Source organism: Aplysia californica, unplaced genomic scaffold (assembly GCF_000002075.1).
Source record: "Aplysia californica isolate F4 #8 unplaced genomic scaffold, AplCal3.0 scaffold00129, whole genome shotgun sequence".
Classification (NCBI taxonomy): domain Eukaryota; kingdom Metazoa; phylum Mollusca; class Gastropoda; order Aplysiida; family Aplysiidae; genus Aplysia; species Aplysia californica.
Window position 1 is genome coordinate 946,081 of NW_004797399.1, and position 23,211 is coordinate 969,291.

Here is a 23,211-nt window from a genome sequence, read left to right on the forward strand (position 1 = left end):
ACACACACACACACACACACACACACACAATAACTTTTTGTGATCAATATCTACATGCTTCTTTTTACCTCCTCTGTTGGGTGGTTAGCAGGTACTCTGATGTGGTTTGCTCCTTCTTTCTTTTCAAACATTTATCATCTTTGTCTCTCCTTATTCTTTTATTTGTAAGTTACTCTCTAGTATCATCTCTACTCTTCGGCACTCATATCTATTGACCTCTTTTTTGTTGCAAGTGACGCAAAACTCTTACATAAATAAAACTCCTTGGTTCCACAGAGGAGAGTCTGGCGCTGGTAAAACAGAGAACACCAAGAAGGTCATCCAGTACCTGGCCTATGTGGCAGCCTCCAACCGCACCAACAGACAATCGGTCAGCTCGCTCCAAGTGCCTGTAAGTAGTGACTACACACTCCCTCCCCTTTTACTGAAGCGAAGTTTTCCTAACATAGAAAGCCTTAGTGTTTTTGTTGGTGGCCGGGGGTTTACAACGGAAGTCTAGTGGTTGCACATAGTGTTGATAACGCTGGTTGTATGTAACACAGTGAGTGTGCTAAGCAGTTGTTGATAAACGCTGTTGTTGATATGAGTGCGGTGAAATAATTAAGCGCCAGCTTTACTTTAACTGCCAGGGAAGTAATTGTATTGCGTAGCCTTTCATTGAATTGAGCAATGTAAAAGCAACAGTATTAATTTTTCCATCATTTTTAGGGACTGATATTCCATTTTGGACGGGGAGGCCATTAAAACGTAACCCAAATGTTTTGTGTCAATCAATGATGTAGTATTAAATTAAGTTGTTACTTTCATTTTTCTTAACAAATCAGTCTTTTCATGAGACTGCAGAAATGCAATATTTTTTCAAAACATTTGTTTGTTTTTTTTAAAGGTTTTTTGGGTTTTTTTGGGTTCATTTTGTTTCCTTAGCCAGGTCACAATAGAAATCAGTGTTTGGTTTTAGAAAATAATTTGGTCATGCTAGTGAGGAAAAGATTGGTATTTACTAATAAGTTGTTTCACCTTCAGCTAGCTCAAAAGATGTTTTTATAAATCTTCAAACTTTTATGTGATACCGTGTTATAAAAACTTTTAAAAATCCCATAGAAATTCCATTTCCTCATTTAAAAAGAGGAACAGCATTGATTTTTATATCTCTTCCTTGATTCACCTATCTGCTTCACAGACTTTATTATTACTTGAATGGCATTGCTTGCTTGTGTTTGGGCATGACTACTGACACGTTCAACAGGCCAGAGGGTTTTTAATGCCCTTTTGTTTTGTCTCAGATGACAAGTAACTGCATGCCTCTTGCAGGCAGACATTCTTATCTAAAGCATGACATTTATGGTTTTGTCTAATCTTTACATTTTTTGTTTTTTTGGGCATGTCTGTCTAGAACCATCCTTTCCTGATCTTTCTTCTTCAAGTGAAAAAGTTTTAGATAGCCATTTGAGACTGCAACATAAATTGTTTTAGAATCTCAAACTCAACTTTTTAAATTTTTTTGGTTGCTCTTTCTGGTAGTTTAGTATTTGTAGTCCTGATCTGTTTGAGACCTTTTTTTTTTTAGTTTTTAGTTTTGCAACATTTTTTTTTAACCTTTAGTGGCAGAAGTTTTTAAAAAGTTTCGTAGTGAAATCGGTTCAGTGACTTAGATTATCAGATTAGTCTTTGTCTCTTGCATTCCGTACAACTTTCAGAAGAGTCACTGATTCCGCTCAGTTACTAACAGTATGGATTGCAATAAGTGCCTCTATGTAGTTTTAAAAAAATTTACAGTGCTTATTTTTTTCTTCTTCTTTTTTTTATTGATTTCTTTTAGTAGCATGATCACAAATCAAAATTCATAGAAAGAATGAAGGCCATTTCTTTCTTTTAGTTTTAAAAATGGTATCTATTAAAGAAAATAGCATGGGTACAGTGAAACTTAGATATATTGACATGCCCTTGTTTTGTACTGGAGGAGCACAGTTGCTTTTCTTCAAAGACAAGAAAAAAAAAGTATGATGATATCATCCGAAGGACTGCAGTGAACAGGATGATGGATTAGCAATATAATCCATTTTGTTTACAGATTTATCTTTGATAAACATTTCATGGAAGGATTAGGATTGGATAGTCTGTGCACATGTACAAACTGTTGAAATCTGATTACATTCTTGGGGTGTCTTATGCCTTCTAATTAATCATAGTTCATTTGCTCTGTCTTTTTCTTTTTGGCTTCGCTTTTTTTTATCTGAAGTTAGAATACATGTAGTATTTACGCTACAAAGGGGTATCAGCTTGTATTTGATTTACTTTTGTAGCATTGTTTCCTTTTTTATTCTTCCCTTTTGAGGGATGGTTTGGGCCAGGCTAGAGTGTGGTACCATGCTTGATATCATCCGTTTCATTTGTTTCTTTCTCCCTGACATGTATTTCTGGTGATGTTGAAACACATATATTTCTTCTCTCCATGCCATCATATCTCATCAGCAGGATGGAGGGAAAAATGTAGATGCTTTGAAACAGGTACTTGCCCCCTCTCTGGTCCTTTTGCTATCCCCTACGTAAAAATGTACGTTTCTTTTAACTCGGCTCCAAGTGACTATCGGAAATCGTTCATTGTTTCATAAATCTTTTGTTTTAAAAAAAATTATTTGTCATTATCAATGCCTGTAAGGGTTTTAGATTGTAATGTTCTGACGTTTAAGTGAAAAGATTGAAAAAAGAATGTAATTAGAAAAAAACACATAAATGGTCAGGACGATCTGAACGATTTTTGTCAGCACCTGACCCAATTTTTTCCCTTGTGTGTTTTGGTTGTTCTCTCAAGCCAAGTATTTTTAGAAAGAAATTCAATTTCTTTTTGTGGATACATGTTTTGAGTGAGGGCTTGGTTTGCTTTTTTCTCTAGCTTCACACCTTATTATTTGTACAGCACACTGTAGTTTTTTCCCCTTTTGCTGCTTGTCCATGCTTTCAGCTAGAGTGATAGCTTTTGTCAGTGTTCAAGAATGATTTTTGATAGACAACGATTCTTGGCTTTACTTGAAAGCTTGCAAACTTGATTTGATTACAAAGAATACCCTCTGCTGTATACACTTCAAACTATTCTTTCATTACTGCTCTGTTTGATAATTCTTGTAGTATTTTCATGTTTTATAACTCTGTTAATATCCTCCTTATATCGAAACAAAATCAGGTTGTATGACTATACTACATTCATATATAATTTGAAGCTTCTAAAATTTTGTTCTGAGACTTTGACTCGTCATATTTAAGGATCAAAATGCCGTCTGTTTGATGAATTTCTGTTTTAGTATAGAAAGACAGAATATGCTGGATTCATCTTGTCTTTTGGTGATCATATTATGTTCCATTTAATGGCATACAGTCGTTCAGTCTAAATTGTGAATGACTTGTCTTTTAGTATAATATTTACAGGCATGAACAGGTGAAATAACAACATAAAATTCTCACAACTGCATCACATGCTAGAGATGGCTTCTGTTTGGAAAGAATAAAAGTCTTTTGAGAAAATAGGTGGTACAGAAATTGTGTGTGACCAAAAAAAACAACATAAGTAGTAAATAACTGTGTCCAATACACTGCATATTGATTGTCTTATCTGTAGTATTGCACATTTCTTTCCTTTCTTTTGTGTATGGCTTGTCGTTAATAGAACATAGAATGCTCTGCCCAAGAAGCAGCAGAAATTTGCCCAGATGGCATGGAATCCCTGTTCCTCAAAACCCTCTATACAATTTTCTTCAAGTGTTATTTTTGTATGATATCAAAAGGAGTGAAATAACAGCATAGAATTCTCACGACTGCATAACTGTTTGATATGTGTGCACCAAAAAATAAGAGTGAAGTGACACTTAAATCCCTGTAATTTTGTTCTCTTTTATACTACCCTCTCTGAAAGTGTTTTGTCCAATATCCGGTATACTGATTTTCAGTTCAAATATTGATGTATAAGAAACTTTTAAATAATGGGGAAAGTTTGTTCTTTGTGAGCAACACGTCAGTTTTTCTCTCAAAGATCTTCATTCAAGGAACAGGAAATGAATCAGCTTTAATGTGTCTGATCTGGTAACATGTCAAGTCTTTGTATTGATTTTATTACTACTTTTCTTTAACCAGAGTTCTTGGTAAATATTTGTTTGATCACGAAAAAGAACTTTGGGCCCTTATGTCAGAAATTTGAGCATCTTATTTGTACCAATTCTACTCTTTCACTTTGTTAAGCCTTTTTGCTGCTGAAAATAATATGAAAGAATTGCATTAGTGACTTAGTAGTTCTGTAATGTAATCCATGAAAGCAATAATACCTTTTTTCATTCAAGACAATCTAATTCTACCTGCCCTTCTCCAGTATTGTTCACCTTATATTTCTCTTCTGTCATAGAAATCATAATCTTGTTTTATGTAAAAGTACACTACACTTCATTTTCTCACATTTTCAAACATAATTGCTCACTGCTTTTGCCACTGTTGCTTTTTGCCAGCAGAATTGCTTCTCCGGTTTGCCTTTGACCATGCCATGTATACCTGTACTCATTTGCCTTTCTTTTGCCCCGTGTTTGTGGGATGCATTGGATGATTTCAGCTTTATTTCATCAGAATAACCAAAGAAGGACACAGCTGCCCTCATATAACTGCATCAAGCCTCTTTTTCTGTAATAGCAATATACTACATCTTCTTTTCCTCTTTCTATTTCTATATATATTGCCTTGCAACACCTCAATTTGCATGCCAAACTGGATTTGATAAAAGTGATGTGACAAAAAGTATTTCAATGGACGGTATGAAGAAAAAAAGCCAGACTGTAACTCTAAAGTAAAAAAAATAACCTGTTCGGGCATAGATGTTTATTTCAGTGTCAGCGGAATATATTTGACATGGAAAAGAAACTTTTTTTCAAAGCTTATGACTTTTGAACCTTTCCTCCAAATAAAACTTGGACGTTCAGTCTGTTTTGTCGCTGCTGTGTTTTGAAACAGTTTGACTGATAAATTTCACAAAACATTGTTGGACAACCTTTCAAGATATTGCCCTAAATTCACTTGAGATCATGAAATGTTTCACTGGCCAGTTGTAAACATAACAATTTGATGGATTATTACTAATTTTTTTCTTGCATGTAAAAGGAAGCATGGACTAAAATTATAAGCTGACTACAAATTTTGATCGCTGTATTAATCTGGTTAGCTGAAGGTTAGCTCCATAACTAGTCAGTTTGTTACTTTTTCCTATTGCTACTGTGGCTTTACGAGTTTAGAAAGAGTCAGTACAGTAGGTTTGGCACAGAAAATATTTTTGTAAGTTAATGGAGAAAAGAATATTCTAAGCAAAAAGAAAAATGGAAATATGAAAAGAACCCTGTCATGGATGAGTTGTTTTGAATGTATCTACTCGAATGTTCTTTCAAGGATCAAAGTAGATGTATTCATGGGTGGCATGATAAAATTGAGAAAGTGGCGGGGGAAGCGATGTTAAATGTCATAAGATTTTTATATTAATGGCTGCCTGTGCCTGGCTTGTCAAAAGATAAAATAGGGGAGGAATTTTGTTGAGGTTAACAATTCTGTTATATATCATTGCATTGGAAATTGAATCGGAATGGTTTAAAAAAGGTTACATTCTTGCCTATATTGACCTTCATTTTACACAATGAGGCCTTTTGTTACAGCATTTTCTTTTGAAATTTGTTTCATATTTTTTTAGGGACTAAAGTGTTTCTTTTTGTTTAGGTGATTACCATATTTAAAATTTTTTTAACAAGAAGGTAGCATGTGTTGTGAATGTTCCCATTGTTGGTATTTCAAAGATATTACAGTGGACGAAAGTTGTGCACTTTGTTTCTTGATGTTGTCTCTGCCGTGACATTTGTTTTGCCTTTTTGAAAGAATGATCCATGATCTGTCTTTTTGAAAGAATGATCCATGATCTGTCTATTTCAAAGAATGATCCATGATCTGCCTTTTTGAAAGAATGATCCATGATCTGCCTTTTTGAAAGAATGATCCATGATCTGTCTTTTTGAAAGAATGATGTGTCATTGATTTGTTCATAGTCATCGGGGAATGCCTACTGGACACTGCAAAAATCAACAGATCTGAATGTACTCTTGTACAGAATTGAAGTACTTACATGCACAGTGTCCCCCTATAAATACTTGGAACCTTTTTTATACAGCCGTTAATGAAATACGAGTGGTGAAAAGTTTGAGAATTGTTTCCATGGGGTTGTAAAATGTCTGCAATAACATTGTTTTTCATTTTTAAAAACTTTGAGAATTGTGTCAATGGGGATGTAAAACATGGCCAACAACAATGTATAAAAAAAGCTTTGAGACAAACTTTTCTTAGAAGGACGTTAAATTGAGTCAACTGTCTGGATCAAAAGGATGAGCAGCGTTGAACTATGAGCTTAGGATTTGCATTGTGAATCTGTTTCGAGGTCCTGGCTATTTGCACGGAGTGCCGAGAGCAGCATGTGTGAAGGACAGGAATGTCAGGTGGCAGACAAGTTTGCCTTGATGGCTAGATTTTGACCGTAGCTTGCAGCTCTAGGGCATTCTGGAGGAAACATGAGTTGTGAAACTTTGTTTGCTGCCGCGGCATGTCTGACATTGAAATGTTCTCTCTCTCTCTCCATTTTTTCCTTGTTTCGTGGATACCTACTGTTGTCCCTCCCTCCTAGAACAAGGATTTCAACCTTGTAAGTACACCGAGTCATTTGCCTAGCATCAGCCTCATCTTCACTGTCATCCCATCCCACCCTTGTATCCCACTACCTGCCCGCCCTCCCACCACCCCATTTTAACCTCATCGCTACATGCTCCATTCCCCCCCCCCCCCCCCCCCCCCACCCTTTTCCTCACTTCACCCCAGGTGACAATGGGTACCCAGCTATTTTTTTGTTTCTCCAAGGAAATTTGGTTCCTTCTGTAACATAGTAAAGGGAGTTTCTTTGTTACTTTAATTGTTTTGTTTTTTGTCTTTCATCTTTTAAAACTTTTTTTTTGGGGGGTGGGGGGGGGGGGGGGAGATTGAATGTAATTAAATTCATAAATCAATTGTCTGTGAAGGGGGGAGTGGAGGGAGGGATAGTTCAAGGATTTTACAAAAGTTCAGCCTACATAAGATGGTGCAAATTGTTTGAATAACATGAAACTGCATGGCTCACATGAGTTCATCCTGGACATCTTTCATGGTCTTATTTCTACTATTCAGTCATTTCATCGTTTTTGAATTTTCGCTCTTGAGCATTTTGTTGAAACATGAGACAAATTTGAAAAGGTATTTCTCATTGGTGGAAATACTTTATCCCTCTTCAAACAAGCATGCGCATTTATGTTTTAAGTTATGTTTTTTGTGTATACTCTTTGTTGCTGAATTCCTTGTGTCGGTTTCATTTGCTGCCATCTCGGGTTTTCATGTGCCATTTTCCTATCATTTGTCACATTGGGTCATTACATATTTATCTTTGTTCAAACATAATCAAATGTTCTTGTCATTATTTTTATTTTGCTTTGTAATCATCCTTATTTTCTTTTTAAATGTTGTCATATATATATATTTATATACATACAAAGTTTGAATTTCATTGTTCATTGTAATGGTATAAAAGATATCTTGATTCATGTAAGATCTCCTGGCAATGTGTGAACCAGTTATGTTGTGGTAACAACCCTTGAACTTTAATTAAATTAATTATTATTTGAGCAGAAAACTGCAGCTTTCTTAGTAGTAAGGTACTCAAGCATTTTCTGTTTCCGTTGAGTAATGCAGAATGAAGTTTTTGGTCTTGGAAACTGGAACTCATGCTTTTGTTTATTAATTTGAGATGGACAACCTTGATTAAGTAGGTGACGCCACTTGTGGGTCTCACGTCTTTTTCTTTCCATCTATTGTTTCTGTCTGTCTGTCTGTCTGTCTTACTCTTTCCTGGCACTAAATGTCTGTTATTGCATTGACGGGCTTCTCTCTGCTCAATAAACAAACTGATTGATCCTTATTGGGTTGAAGGAACTTCATGTGTTGCTACGAATGTGCTGTGTTAGGTCTGATTTTTGCTTCCCCCGAACCTTAAACCTGTTTCTGATGCGCTGTTTCAGGGAGAACTGGAGAACCAGCTGCTTCAGGCCAACCCGATCCTGGAAGCTTTTGGCAACGCCAAGACAATTAAAAATGACAACTCCTCAAGATTTGTAAGTAACATGTATTGTTGTTCTGATTTATGGTTTCTGTCTAAAAGGATTGTGGAATAAGTCCATCTACTCCTGGGTAGGGATTAGATTATTATGTGTACAAGTACGGCTTTGTCAGAAGAGTTAATACCTCTTAATTTTGTAATACTCTACTAGAATGATTGAGAAACATAATTTTTTAAAATAAAGTTGCCGTTGACTTTGTTTTTATATTTATGTGATAGTCACTGTTGGCCATCTGCTTTGTGGTTGTTTTAAAGGTTAGAGAGAGGGAGCAAGAGAGTGTGTCTGAATATATGGGTGTCATCATTCTCATTTCCTTTATCTGCACCCTAAGTTTTGCAAGTCTGAAAAGATGTATGTATATATTGTTTCTACCAAGCTGTTAGTTTAGTCACGCATTTTAGGTGTACAAAGTATATACTCATTTTTGCCCTCTGTCTCTCTTTCAGGGAAAATTCATCCGCATCAACTTTGATTCTTCAGGCTACATATCAGGTGCCAACATTGAAACATGTATCCTTGCAACAAAACGTTGCACACATGGGCAACAGTATGGATTTTTCGTATTTTGTGATCTTGAAAATTATTCTAACCTTCTTCACACACACACACACACACACACACACACACACACACACACACACACACACACACACACACACACACACACCCACACACCCACACACACCCCCACACACACACACACACACACACACACCCGCACGCGCACACACCCGCACGCACGCACACACACACACACGATTGACAAATGACTTTGGTGAAAGGAAAAAAGGGGGGATTCAAAATGTGGCTGTTTGAAATGAATCTGAAAAAGGAATTTGAGGTTTGAGGAAAGTAAATATGTATTACCCCATTTATAATACTCCCTCCCTGAGACACAGACACACATGCACACACACACAAACACACACACGCACATTCGTTCTTGCACACTGTCAAATAATGAAATAGCCCCTGTCACTTTCACTGTTTTACACTGTAGTTGGATTTTTGTTCCTTAACCCATGATAAGATCTTTTGGAGAAATCCAGGTCTGTACGTCAGGCAGAGAGTGAGAGAGCTTTCCACATCTTCTACCAGTTTCTGCTGGGAGCCAGTGCTGCCCAAAGACGTGAGTTTTCAAAGTTTACAAATTCTTTTGTTGTATGTATTTGTGAATTTTTTATAATCTTGTACACATATACCGTTTAAGAGTTAAATCAATAAGCAATCAGTTTTTATTTTTTTTCCTGTAGTGATTTCATTATCTAAGGTAGAGAGATAAGGAGGATAGATGTATTAGGGGTTCAAAATTATGAATAAACAAAATATATTGATTGCTGTCTATTGATCCTGTGAGGGAAATTGAGTTTACAATGGCAAACACACATTCATACATGAATACATATTTGAACTCATAGATATACATATATTATGTAAAGAATGATAAATACACAATTTTACACCACTGCAAAAACAATTTTACAAATATGCCATCGTTGGTCACCTCTGCAGCGCCGGAATTTACAATTTTTTTCTCTTCTGGAGTTACGGTTATAATGCCTTGCTCTAGGACACACCCCAGTGACCACCCACCTAAATACTGTGTCACCCACACTTGTTTGACATTATTTGTGAGTTGAGCACACTAATAGCGGGTGGTAAGAGGGCGCCACTGAGAGGTCCTACTTTATTCGTTCCTTCTGTTGTTTCTGTCTATTTGTTCTTGCTTCTTACCTGGACTTTATGACCGTTATTGTCTTGATGTGCTTCTCTTTAACTCAAACTCAAAACTTGCAAACTCCCTGACTACTTGTTAGTGGGTGGTTGGCAGGTGCTTTGGTGTGTTATTTTCCTTCTTTCTTATGAAACGTCTATCGTTCTTATCTGTCCTCGTCCTTCTTTTTTGTGTTTGTTACCCTCTTGTAATGTCCCTAATCTTCAACACTTAAATGACCATTTTGTGTTTCAAATGCCGTAAAAAGCTTACTAAAACAATAACCTTTTGGGCATTGCCCCCCCCCCCCCACACACACACAGAGGAGTTTCTGTTGGAGGACATGAGCAAGTACCGGTACATGACCAGCGGCAAGATGCTGGTGACCAACGTGGACGATGCCCACGAGTTCCAGAACCTGGTCTCCTCCATGTCCATCATGGGCATCTCGCCCGACGATCTGTCAGGTGAGAGACTCTCTTCTTTCTGCACAGCTCATAGGTTAATCCCCATTTTATTAGTAGTAGGTAGTAGTTGTTGTAGTAGTAGTAGTATTTTTAGTAGTAGTAGTAGTAGTATTTTTGTTATTTTTATTATTTTTATTATTATTATTATATAGATGAAAGATTCGTCATTGGGGTGGTTGGAGGGCGCTCCAGTTAGACTTTTTCCCCAGTATTAAATGACCATTATTGTGTCAAATGTGCTTCTCTTTATTTGAACATATGTAAAAGATTCTGTTTTTCTCATTCGTCTCTAAAAGGACATCCTAGTCTCTAGTGCAAAGGCTGCTGTGTGCAGCTGGTCCTCCAGGCTCCTGTGGAGTCTTAATGTCTCCATAGGTTAGGCCAATGTGTCCTAAAAATTTTGTTGATTAAATATTAACTCTCTAGTACCAAATCAAAAGGTGTACAGATTTTCCTTTCACTTTCATGATTTTAGTAATTCAATAGTTGTATATACAGTGAAGGAGTGAAGAGAAGAAAAAGAAATGCATAATCACATGCATGGATTTCCCACTCTTTTCATTATCAACTGTTAACTTTTGCTTTGAAATATTTTGCTAATTGTTGTTCACATGTGACTGTGTCGTTCTCACTATAGACATTCAGTTAGTTAGCACATTGTTTTATTGATTTTTACAATCCTGTCCTCAGCCGTTCTGCGTACCGTCTCGGCTGTCCTTCTGTTTGGAAACATGCAGTTCAAACAGGAGAGAAACTCGGACCAGGCTACCCTGCCAGACAATACAGGTAAGAGCACTTTGGCTCATTGACGACCAAGCGATTATAATTCCAAGCAGAGATGTAAAATGCATGTGAATTGGTTACTGTTACATTATAACAGAGATCCTTTTGGAGGTACTGACATCTCTTTGTGGGTTCAGGTTTCTGTCTTGTTTCTACAGAAGAAGAAAAAGGCTGGTTCCATCGCATCAATCTATCAAGTCCGGTTGACTCTTGTGTTTTTAATATTTTTTAAATTTCCATGTTGGATAAGTTAAAGACATAATATCTAAATCATTGTTATTATTATTATTAATACTAATATATGTTGTGTGTCTTTCATTCTCTCTTCCAGTGGCCCAGAAAGCCTGTCATCTGCTCGGGGTCCCTGTCACTGCTCTCACTCAGGCATTCCTTAAGCCTAAGATCAAGGTCGGCAGAGACTTTGTCACCAAAGCTCAGACAAAAGCTCAGGTATGAACTGTGACTGGTCTGTTTTGTAAAAAAAATGTAAGAAAGACCCCTGGGGCGGTGCTACTGACTTGAAGTGTCTGTAGATCATGGGGGGGGGGGGGGGGGGGGGGCATTAACATGTTCTTATAGGCAGTAGAATTGTAAATGGGCTGATTTATCAATGTCATGCTCATAACTGCCTGAACTGCATTTGGGGAACTGCTGCTTTTTCTTTCCTAATCCTTACTATCGTCATTTTCCTCTACACCTTTTGTGTGTTTGTCACTCTCTTGTGACCCACTATTTCAGGGATGCCTTGATAGTCGAAGCAGACTTTGTGCTGTTGAAGCTAGAGAGGTGAGCAGAGTAAGCCTGATTTCCTGTATGGACTTCTCTGTTGACATCCACCCCTTGGCGCTCATATGACCTTATGCAGGTGTGAACGCCGTAAAAACTCTACTAAAACTTAAAGATTGAAAACAGGAAAGAGAACTGAAACTCTCTCGATTCTTTGTTATGGTAAGAGTAACATCCGTCAATGTCTGACGATGACCAATTCATCTGTAGAGGAGAAATTTTTAAAATCAAGTCTGTATTGATCTTTACCCTCTCAGCTGAGTTGTTAAGATGCTTGTGTGGGTGGTTGGCGGGCTCTACGATGGGGTATGTCCAGTTTTCTTTTTTGTTCTAATCTGTTTCCTGGTGGAATGAGGCCAGTATTAGGTTGATCCACCATAACTGCATCTTCATAACTACTTCTTTCTCTCAAAATTCAGGTTCTGTTGTGTCAACTAGTTAAAAGCTTCGTCTCAACTCCTCTTTAAATGTGCTGAACAAGCTAATCTTAAATGAAAGTTGTCCTCAAAGTAGAGGGTATCCAAATGCTATAAATGGTCTTTGTGTATATGATGAATTATATATTTATTAGATTAAAATATTTTGTGGCCTCAAAACACCCCATAAGATGGACTTGAACTTTAATGTTGGTATGAAGGGTGTTTCTACAAGATACCTAGATGGCATTCAGATCTGTGATATGTGTTCTTATTCAGGGCTTGCAGACCGTTGGTGAGTGCGCTGTTGGGATCTGCTCTTCGTACTTTTAAACAAAGTTACTATTTTCCTTATTAGTTCTTAGTGATTTGTGGTTATTTTCAGTTTTCATTGCTGACTGGCAGTGAATTAGCTTACCATCAACTGCTAACTCTGCACTTTTTGATAATGTCTTATACAGGTTGAATTTGCAGTAGAAGCCATTTCGAAGGCGCTGTATGAGCGCTTGTTCAAGTGGGTGGTGATGCGCATCAACAAATCACTGGACCGCACCAAGCGACAGGGAGCAAGCTTCATTGGCATTTTGGATATTGCTGGCTTTGAGATCTTCAAGGTGTGTATTCAGATGCTGGCCTCCTTGCAATTTTCCCCTCTTCTCAAATATACAGCTGTCTGTCAGTAATTTTTTGTCCTTTGGCTCATGTATCCTCATCTCATTCACCAGTGAGGATATCAAAGGATGGGATTTGTCTTCAAATGAAAGACACCCATACCTCTCTTCAAAAAGATGTGGTGTCCTAAGAACCGTGGAGCATGTAATTTAAAAGAAATGTTTGTATACAAACCCGTTTACAGTACAATCATAAACCCGAAAATTAGTTTGTAAGGTCAGATGTATGTCTACCAGTCTGTTGCATCTGTAAGTTACTCGCTGGGTTGATTTCTAGCTAATTTTCCATGTCTAGATTGATGCCATTTCATCAGCCATTATTCTCAAATGGCCTTTTTAGTTGCTGACCTGAAGTAGGTCTCCAAATGTATGGGATGTGGTGTGTAAGATGTGGTACACCGTTGACTCTCTGGTGTTGTTTCAAAACAAAACCTGATGACTTGTGCATTTTTGTTAGCGACTGTTTTTGTGGTGACATGAGGTAGATCTTCGAGACAAATTGTATTACTTCACAGTATTGTTTGCCTGAGCACCAGAATAAAACGAACAAAAGGGAAGCCTAGAAACTATGAACATTTTACTTCCACTGTTTGCAGATCTTACCAGTTTTTTTGGCACCCTCGTCTTCTTTCCTTGCAATCAGACGTTTCAGTTTTGGTGTATTATTCGGTTGATGGTGTAAATGGTGTCAGCAAATATTTTTTAAAATGTATTTTCTGATGTGAACATTAAAATGGAATAGGCTGGAAGGAAAAGAGCTCGGTTTAAATTGTGCGAAATCTTTGCTCCTCTGCAGCAAGGAAAAATATTTGTTCAAGGTTCAAAAGGATATTAGCTTGTCTCGCTTGCAAAAAGAGCTGTTGCAGTAAGGAAGCTGTCGAAAAATCTCTTAATAAACTTAATTTTAACAGTTTAAGAGCGAAAGAACATTTTGTCTTTTGCTTTCCTTAGATGATTTTCATAATTTGGATGTAAGCTGGCTTTTTTGTCCTCAAATCACTAGAATTATCTTTTTGGGAAAAAAAACCCATCTCGATTACTGTTAAGGTACAGGTATATTAAAAAAGAAACTGCTTGTAACGTGACATATTTGTTTCAGATTTTGATGAATTTAGAATATTTTTGACAACAGAGCAGTTAAAAATAAAGAAGCGGGAAATGTGAACAGTGATCATGTTTGACTCTCATAAATCACACTTTCAAAAATGCCCTTAAAAATAAATACATAAAATCTTATTCTTCTTTTTTTTTTCTTTATGCTTCCTTTTGGTTGTAGTCAAAGGATAAGGTAATCAAAGTGACCTGGCTTTCAGATTTGTGTGGCTGCTGTGGGTCTTACTCATACTTCCCAGCAACATGCTTCTTGTTAGGTGTAGTCATTGGGTGTTGTTTTTTTTTTATCACTTAAACGAGCATGAAGAATGCCGTGACTTACAAGCTCAGAGCTTCAGCCTTGAGTCATAATATCGATATAAGCTGTGATGAATATTACAAGTCTATGTATGAATGCCCCTCCCACACTATCTTTTAAAATGTCATTTGAAATCAGTGTCCTATATTTTCTTTTGCTGTTGGGTTGTTCTTTTTTTTTCTGTGTGAAGACGAATTGTCGCCAAGGACACTAGACTGTTTACTGGAATCCTTTTTTCACACTTTGTTTTCAGTACCGCCTCTCTTACTGAATAATAATAATAATAATAATAATAATAATAATCTAGCTGCTCTCATGGATTTAACTCTAATATAATATGTACACTAATGGAATGGATCCAGCCTGAAAAGGTTGTTCTTCAATAATATTGGACTTGTCATCTCTTCTGGTATTGCACTTTTTCTCACTGTCCAACTTCCCTTCACAGCACAAATTATTTGATATGTAGAAGGCAGTGTAAAAGCAAAGTTACGTTCCAGATGTACTGAAGTTACTTTTGAAGACTTGTACGTTACACATGTACCGTAGTTACTTGTGAAGACTCGTGTCCAACCCCTATGTGACCGCCATATATCTATCTATGCCCTTGATGTGTAGCCTCCTTGTGCAAGCCAAAAAGATGCTGAGCACTCTTCCCCCCCCCTGTAGCCTCAAAAAGTGATAGGCAAAGCTGCTACCTTGCTTTGGCCTCCTCATTTGTCCTAGATGATTACAGTGGTTACTTCACCCTAGTGTTTGTTCTACCAAGATGACTTTCACCAGAACGTTTGAGTTACGTGGTCCTTTCACGGGTAATCAAGATGCGAAGAAAAGTGCAGAAATAGATTTGTGTATTGATCCCACAGCAATTTTTTGGAGACAATACTCCAATCACTTTTGTTGTCAACTTTAAAATCTTATAAGTGTTTTCGTAGTAGTAAAGGAAGTTCTGTGTACTGGCAAAAAAAATGAACCAACAAAAAAAAAAATGCACTGCCATAAATGCATTAGACTCTGCCTCTCCAAATACAGCTGTTGTGGAGTGCATGCGCATGTCTCATTTGCTGTCAGTGACACCCGTGACTATCAGTTTTGCCAGCCCTGTGAGCTTATGGTTCATGTCAGATTACTCACAGATATCTTATCTGAAGTCTGTCGCTATATCTTGCTGTTGTGATTTTTTTTTCTTTGACATTTCATCGACAACTTGTTCACTCACATACAGTGTCGTGTCTTTTTCAAAGGGTAGATCTACACGAAACTGGAAATATGGCTGTACCAGCAAACCTTTTTAGCTGTGTTCAGGTTCCTAATTTATACTAAGATGACCACTGGGTCAGTGAGAAATATTAACCTAGTACAGCCCTGTAGGTTGAATTAGGACAGACAGCACTTTTGGTATTAAAAGCATTATGCAAGATAACACATTTTTTCCCCTCTAGATTTGCACCCCGTGGAATTGGCGTTTGCTTGCAGAAGAAATGGGAACATTTGTCAGGGTTGTCGACATGTGTCTAAGAATAGCATCCAAAGTGTTGTTCTCAAAGATATAGGCGAGGGGTTTTGGAATCAAAGTGTGCTTAGCACATGAACGTATAGGGAAAACAAATGGGCTGTGAGTTTTGAAATAGGTTAGACTTTGTGCTGACTAAAGAAGAGACATAAAAAATGAGTGGAAACCCCATTCATTCCAGAATAGTTCATTGTTAAAGTTACATGAATTTTGGTATGTGGCTTTGGTCTGGCTGTTATTTTAGAAAAGAAATGATATTTTTCCTATGGGAAGCCAATGTCAGTATTTAAGGTGGTGCGTGCATTGGACTGTAGCTATGTTGAAAGAATGTGACCATCTCCATACGACTGAAATCATCATTAGCTGAATGGAGTATGAGCTTCTCATGTGATCAGTCTCTCTTCATTCGATTGCATTTTGTTTTGCTAATACTTTTCCTAGCCTAGGGATGGCGCAAAAAAATGGAAGGCGGTGAGGAAATGTAATTGATTATTATTACTCTTAGTTTGTGTTAAAATTGATGCTTCAAAGGTTTGATAAACTGAAAATATTGTTTCAATTAACTTGTAAAAATATTTGTCTCAGATTCATTCAAAGTGTTGACATATCATTCGTTTTACACATTTGAGCTTGTTACACTTTCCAAAAACTGGATTTTATGTTACTCCTTCTGTCGCCAAAAAATTAATTCATTTTTTTTCTGTTGCATGGTGGATGTTGATTTGATTCTAGTTTTTCCTCTACAGACAAGAATTTGTGGCATGTTTATGATAATGTGATCATTAGGTCTGCGATTTCTTTTTTTACATACTACTTATGTTACAATATTTTTCTAGTTGTCTTTGGTAAAGCATTTTACAATACTATTACAGATCCTAGAATTTATTTGTGAATTTTTGTTTATGAGTTGGATAAAGTAGCTTCTGTTTAGAATAAAGAGGACTGAGTTTAATAATTCTTTTTATTTCTTATTCTAAACTTGTTGGCTTACTTTTTACTCTTTTTTTAAAAACCTTTATTTTCAATTCCAAAGCAATTGGCTTGAAAAGTTTGTTGTTCCCTCAGTTTTTCTACTTTTCCAACAAGTGCATTGTTGGGTTGGATGGTGTGTGTGTGTGCTTGTGTGTGTATGTGGGTGTTGTTACAAAGCTTGTAGTACCATTATTATTGACACTGTTTGTGGTCTTCCAGATGAACTCATTTGAGCAGCTCTGCATCAACTACACCAACGAGAAGCTGCAGCAGCTGTTCAACCACACCATGTTCATCCTGGAACAAGAAGAGTACCAGCGGGAGGGCATCGAGTGGAAGTTCATTGACTTTGGCCTTGACCTTCAACCCACCATTGACCTGCTGGAGAAGGTGAGAAGACTTAACGTTTGCTCTTTGTTAATACAGGAGGTGCTTAGTTGACATAGGGTAGGCTTTAAATTTGCCCTGGTGTGACTGGAAATGATATTTTTTATAACAAATTTGTTAATAGATTTATCATGGCTAATGTACATCAACCATTTCCCATTTCCCCACTGGTGTTTTTTAAATGCAATAATGACACATGCAAGAGGTCCGCCTTTCTAAGATGATTGCTTTTCTCTTAGACAATGTCTGGTTATCTTGGACTGGTTGAACTGTATATAGTCAAAACTGTCTGAGACTGCCTCCGATTGTTGAGGAGAAAAGGGGCAGTCTTAGACGGATAGATGTCTCATACAGTACAGTGTCCTTATAATGTAAAAAAGACGTAAGGAGGTAAATAGGAAGCAATTATGTGTACATGTGATTGTCTTTTACAGGCAGGTAGTCGTTAGTGCAGGTTCGGCTGTAGTATGTTTATTGACACGGCCACTTGTATCTTTTCCCCCCTGTAGCCAATGGGCATCCTGGCCCTGCTGGATGAGGAGTGCTGGTTCCCCAAGGCCACGGACAAGACGTTTGTGGAGAAACTGCTGGCTCAGCACACCACCCACCCCAAGTTTGAGAAGCCTGACTTCAGGGCTGATGCTGACTTCAGTCTCATCCATTACGCAGACAAGGTGAGGGCTTACCTCTTACAATATCTCTTTAGTTGGAAAAGTACTCATGAGTTCAGGTGGAACTTTATGAATTTCAAAGTAAATTGATACCCAATCTTTACTCTCTGACCTCTCCCAAATTCTCATTTTAAGGAAGAAAAAAAAGTATAGAGATAATTTTTTTTTCTTTTTTCTTCGTTTTGTTTGACAAAATGGGACAGTAGTTGATTATTTGTAAGTGTCAAAGAAAGATATGGTTGTGTTTTCATTCCATTGTTTAGTACTTTGGTAGTGATCTTCCATGTCATGTTGTTCAGTACTGAATCTGGCTGTGCTTTCTTGTTCTTGGTGCAAGGAAGTTGAGGGCTTTCGCGTTTAATTAGGCTGTTTTCTCCACCTTTGGGACTTTTATCTTTCCCCATTATGTCTGTGTGTTTCACACAAACGTCCCCCCCCCCCCCCCCAGCCGAATTTCACAACTCAAAGGTATTGCCAAAGTACATGAGCATAATATGCATGTTGGTGAACGACGCACTGACAAGCATACACTACACACTCACAGACACATATATGCATGCAGGCACTCAAACACACTCTCCTACTGCCTCTTAAATTTGGGATGTCCAACCATACATTTTTATGCACACAACTATCTTTCTGATAATTTTGTCACTCTACATAAAATGACATACTCTCTGCCACAACAGATTTAACATATACATATTATGAGTTGTAGCAAATTATTTCCCTTGATCACATATTGTGATGACATAATATAATTTTGTGTTGGTGCTGAAAGGAATTTTGATAGAGAGTATGACCACAACAGGAAGTGACATCATGTCATAGAGTTAGGAGGTGCTGTGGATTGGGTTCAAGTTAGGCTAGTGTACATCAGCTGTGATTTAATTGAGCCTTAAGAAGAATTGCTTCATCATGTAGAAATGCCTCTGCTGTGTTAAGTTTAACCCATTCAGTGTGTGCATGTTTTTGAGAGGCTGTGTGTGTTGAGTTAGAACCCATTAGTTGTCATCCAGTGAATATGTCAAGTTGATTTTGCAGTTACCAGTTGCCTAGAAAGCCCAAGCTTGGTTTATTATTTAAAGCATAAAGAACGAAAAAAGTGAATAGCAGAGAAAGTGGACAATATGCCCTGTCGAGAAATGTGGTCATTCGCAACAAGTACAATATCAACCTTTATCTTTGATTCTCAAAGAATTTGCAGAGCTTCCAGTGCAAGTATTTACTGGTTATCCGCTACCTGAAAGAAGGAACTTGGAGCCATCAATATTATTTTGATTGAATTGGGTCTGGAAGTCACCGTTTTAAACAGTTCACTTCGGATTTGCTAGCTTTTGTTTTTTTTAAAATGTAGTTCCTGGGGTATCCCTGTGTGACCTCACACTGTGCAGGGTGGGAAGACCATGGGGAGGGTAAGTTCAAAGCCGTTTGCTATGGGCCATGGAGTAGCTTTGGGTATGGCGACCCTTTGGCTGAGCTGTGCACCAGTGATTTGCTCTGTGGATGAGGATCTGAACGTCCATGTAAGTGCTTTGGTTTCTCTCCCCTTTGCAACTTAACCGTTTGCTTGGGGAATATGAAAAAAAGAATTGTGTTAAAAATGAAATTTAAGACAGACTTTAAAAACTCTATACAGTTGTAGATTATCTTATAAACTTATGTAATCATGGTTATATATAAGAAAGACTATTGTGAGTAGTGACAGTGTCACGAAGGACCGTTGTCTTTCAGCAGGCAGAACCTGAAATGTGTCTCTCCACTCAATGCATTTGTGTCATGTTTTCACTTGCTTCTCCTTTCACTTTGCCCAGGTGGACTACTCAGCCGACCAGTGGCTGATGAAGAACATGGACCCTCTGAATGAGAATGTGGTCTCCATCCTGTCTGCTTCAACTGATCCTTTCGTCGTCAACATGTGGAAAGATGGTACGTGGTCATGCCATGCTTATTCCTAATTCCTAATTTAGATGGGGTTTTTTTTTTTTAAATGCCGTCTTCTTCCTGTCTGTCTACTGCTCAGGGAAAGCTGTTTCATGCATACTTACTTCTTTAAAATCTTCTTTCAAGATGTAAATAGGCCAACACACAATACTTTACGAATGCAGTATACCTTTGTAAGCATGATAGATACAGTATCGAGTGTTTGAATTATTCCAGTCAGTTTTCTTCTTCCAATACTTTATGGGATTGCCTAGGTCCACTCTGCAGCAGTGGGGGTTTTTTAAATCATGCACTGTATTTGTCAGTTGTTTGGTTTTTCAGTCAACTTTATTAGGGTAGCATTTTTTGTTGTCTAAAGTGGTTGGAGTATACGACTTACTCTGCATCCAGCTTCCTACCTGTGTGCCGCGAATTTTGTGTCTGAGTTTTTACTCTTATTTTTGTTGACTGTGAAGGATAATTATTTTTGTTTGTTTTTTAAGCAAAAGACGAGCGTTTGCTCTTTGCTTTTTCTACCGAGCAACTGGTTTCCAGCTAAATTGTGGTTAGCGGATGCTCTGGCGTGGTTTGCTCCTTCTTTTCCTATCAAATATATATCCGTTCTTATCTCCCCTCCTTGCGGAGGGTTGGAGGGTGCCACTGTCACTGGCATGTCCAACTTCTTTACTTTCCTTCTGTTGTTTCTGTCTGTCTTATTTTTTCCCAGCACCAAATGACCATAATTGTGTCAGATGTGTTTCTCTTTACTCAAACAAACAAACAAACAAACAAACAAACAAACAAACATCTCTCCTCCTTCTTTTCTTTGTATGCTAGTCTTTAGTACTACCTCTTATTTTGGGCACTTTTATGACCTATTTGTGTTGCTAATGGCATGCTATTCTAACAAAAACCAAACTCCTTTGGTGCAGCTGACATTGTGGGCATGGGAGCAGCAGCAGCTGTGGACACCATGTTTGGCTCCAGGACCCGCAAGGGCATGTTCCGCACGGTGAGCCAGCTGTACAAGGAGCAACTGGCCAAGCTCATGATGACGCTGCGCAACACTAACCCCAACTTTGTGCGTTGCATTATCCCCAATCACGAGAAGAAGGTGGGTACTGGTGGTGTGTTATTGTTGTCTTGTTTGACCCGCGAAACTATGGGGAGGAGTCCTCTCTAAAGTATATTTTTCTTGAAGAGACCAAAAGTGTATGAATTATTTCAGTGGAGTCCACTTATATCAAAATCTACAGCTTCATCATTAAACTGTATTTTCGGTTGAGAGAGATTGTTCAAACAGCTAATAAGAAAATAGAGGATTCTATTTTCCTTCCTTGACGTTACATTCGTAGGTGCAGTGTCTGTTACACTAGCTCAGTTGGCACTGAGTGTGGATAAAAGCTTTTTGGGGATGCAAGTTGTGCTGAAATGGGGGAATGGACATAGCCGATTTAGATATAGAGTGAGGTTCTGATTTTGATTTTCTTTGGCTTATGGCTATAATATATTGTACTACATATACTTGTTTAGGCTTCCGCTGTTTGCTCACATGTTTTCTCTTTTCTCTCCCAGGCTGGAAAGATTGAGTCCACTCTGGTTTTGGACCAACTGAGATGCAATGGTGTTTTGGAGGGGATTAGGATTTGCCGCCAAGGCTTTCCCAACAGAATTTTGTTCCAAGAGTTCCGTCAGCGCTATGAGATCCTCACGCCCGCTGCCATTCCCAGAGGCTTTATGGATGGGAAGAAGGCCGTTGAGAAGATGGTAAGCTATTGGTCGCCTAACAGATGTATGTAAATGAGATTATGCGTGTTCAGAACTCTGGATTTCTGAAATCCTGATTTTGGCTTACAATTTGTTTTTATTTGTGTGTGTGCATTCAGTATTGCACTTTATACAATAATAGTCTTGATACAAGATGTTTTAGATTTGATCAGTAAATTTTGATTCTCTGCATGCCTGTTTCCATGGGGGTCTGATAAGTTCAGGGGTTTTTTTTCAGAGCTAGTCTGCACTTATGAGTATCAGAAACATCTTCTTTAATTTGGGATGTATTAAGCTGTTTGTATTGTTTTCGTATTTATTGGTATGTGAGGGTAAGTGTTTAGAGGTAACATCTAATCGTTTTCGTTCTCAGATATCTGTGTTAGAGCTGGACTCGAACCTGTTCCGCATCGGGCAGAGCAAGATCTTTTTCCGCGCTGGCGTGCTGGCTCATCTAGAGGAAGAAAGAGACTTGAAATTGACAGACATCATTGTGCAGTTCCAAGCCCTGGCAAGGGGTCTGCTGGCCAGAAGGTAAAATGTCTGAGAGGGTTGAGGTTTTGGGTTTGATAAAGATCAGTATGCTAAGATGCCCTTGGCATAGCTCATCATTTTTTTCCACGTTTTAAGCTTTGTGCGTAGCAAGCTCAATTGGATGTCTCAAACGTAGATATCTGATGTCGGGACATGTTTGATGAAAAGGTTATGCAAGACTTTCTCAAGGCAAAATATTATGTCGGGGTTGCAAATACTTTTATGACATTTATTGTAGACAAGATAACGACTTGAAACAAAAAGCAAGATGCTCAGAATTGGCAGATTACTAACGAGTCCTAATACATCGCTCACATGGGACAGTAAATGAAAGTCATAATGGTCTATAAGCTGTAGTTATTACTCTTTTTTTTTTGGTGATAAGTTTTTGCTTTGAAGGAATAAGCAGATTCTTAATAAAAATAGAGAAAGTTCCCAAATTTTCAATATTTATAACTACAGCTGATGTGGATTCAGCATTGTGTGTATTCACATTTGCTTCTATATAGTTAATAATTTTCCTCTTCCCTTATCACAAAGTTTTTTAATCTTCTCTGCAGAAATTACCAGAAGAGGCTGCAACAGATCAATGCTATTCGCGTGATCCAAAGAAACTGTGCGGCTTACTTGAAACTCAGAAACTGGCAATGGTGGCGCTTGTTCACTAAGGTAATTTATAAAGAAAGGACTATCTTTCAGTTTGATGGTAGAATAATAATTTACTGAAAAACAATCAAGCTTAAACACTGTGTTGAAGTAATTATCAATTTGGTGCTATATTAATTTTTTAAAACCCAGTCGCTTAAATAATATCAAAGTAAAATAAGTGTTTTTATATAAGTTTAAGGTATGAGAGGAGAGTATACTCTGATGTATATATTTATGAAAGATCCCAAAAAAGTATAAATTGTTACATATAAATTGTGTATATTTTATGGAATTAAGCAGTAATATTCTGCGAATGAGAATTTATGTTTTTCTATTAGCGTCTT

At 37.6% G+C, this 23,211-nt stretch overlaps 1 protein-coding gene across 11 annotated transcripts in view; it reads left to right on the forward strand.

The window, feature by feature from the left end:
* Positions 1 to 23,211, forward strand: part of LOC100533391 (myosin heavy chain, non-muscle) — a 98,113-nt gene that overhangs the window by 51,273 nt on the left and 23,629 nt on the right. For 4 of the 11 annotated variants that reach the window (XM_013081404.2, XM_013081412.2, XM_005096454.3 and 1 more), the window contains exons 4-21: positions 277 to 391; positions 2,473 to 2,508; positions 6,689 to 6,706; positions 8,106 to 8,198; positions 8,651 to 8,714; positions 9,235 to 9,333; positions 10,242 to 10,385; positions 11,076 to 11,171; positions 11,500 to 11,618; positions 12,832 to 12,984; positions 14,318 to 14,329; positions 17,157 to 17,327; positions 17,834 to 17,998; positions 19,810 to 19,924; positions 20,851 to 21,032; positions 21,494 to 21,685; positions 22,059 to 22,219; positions 22,780 to 22,888. In XM_013081404.2, coding sequence (XP_012936858.1) covers positions 277 to 391; positions 2,473 to 2,508; positions 6,689 to 6,706; positions 8,106 to 8,198; positions 8,651 to 8,714; positions 9,235 to 9,333; positions 10,242 to 10,385; positions 11,076 to 11,171; positions 11,500 to 11,618; positions 12,832 to 12,984; positions 14,318 to 14,329; positions 17,157 to 17,327; positions 17,834 to 17,998; positions 19,810 to 19,924; positions 20,851 to 21,032; positions 21,494 to 21,685; positions 22,059 to 22,219; positions 22,780 to 22,888 — 2,044 coding nt within the window. The remainder of the gene's footprint in view (positions 1 to 276; positions 392 to 2,472; positions 2,509 to 6,688; positions 6,707 to 8,105; positions 8,199 to 8,650; positions 8,715 to 9,234; positions 9,334 to 10,241; positions 10,386 to 11,075; positions 11,172 to 11,499; positions 11,619 to 12,831; positions 12,985 to 14,317; positions 14,330 to 17,156; positions 17,328 to 17,833; positions 17,999 to 19,809; positions 19,925 to 20,850; positions 21,033 to 21,493; positions 21,686 to 22,058; positions 22,220 to 22,779; positions 22,889 to 23,211) is intronic. The other 7 variants (XM_013081406.2, XM_035969239.1, XM_013081405.2 and 4 more) reach the window with 6 other exon arrangements.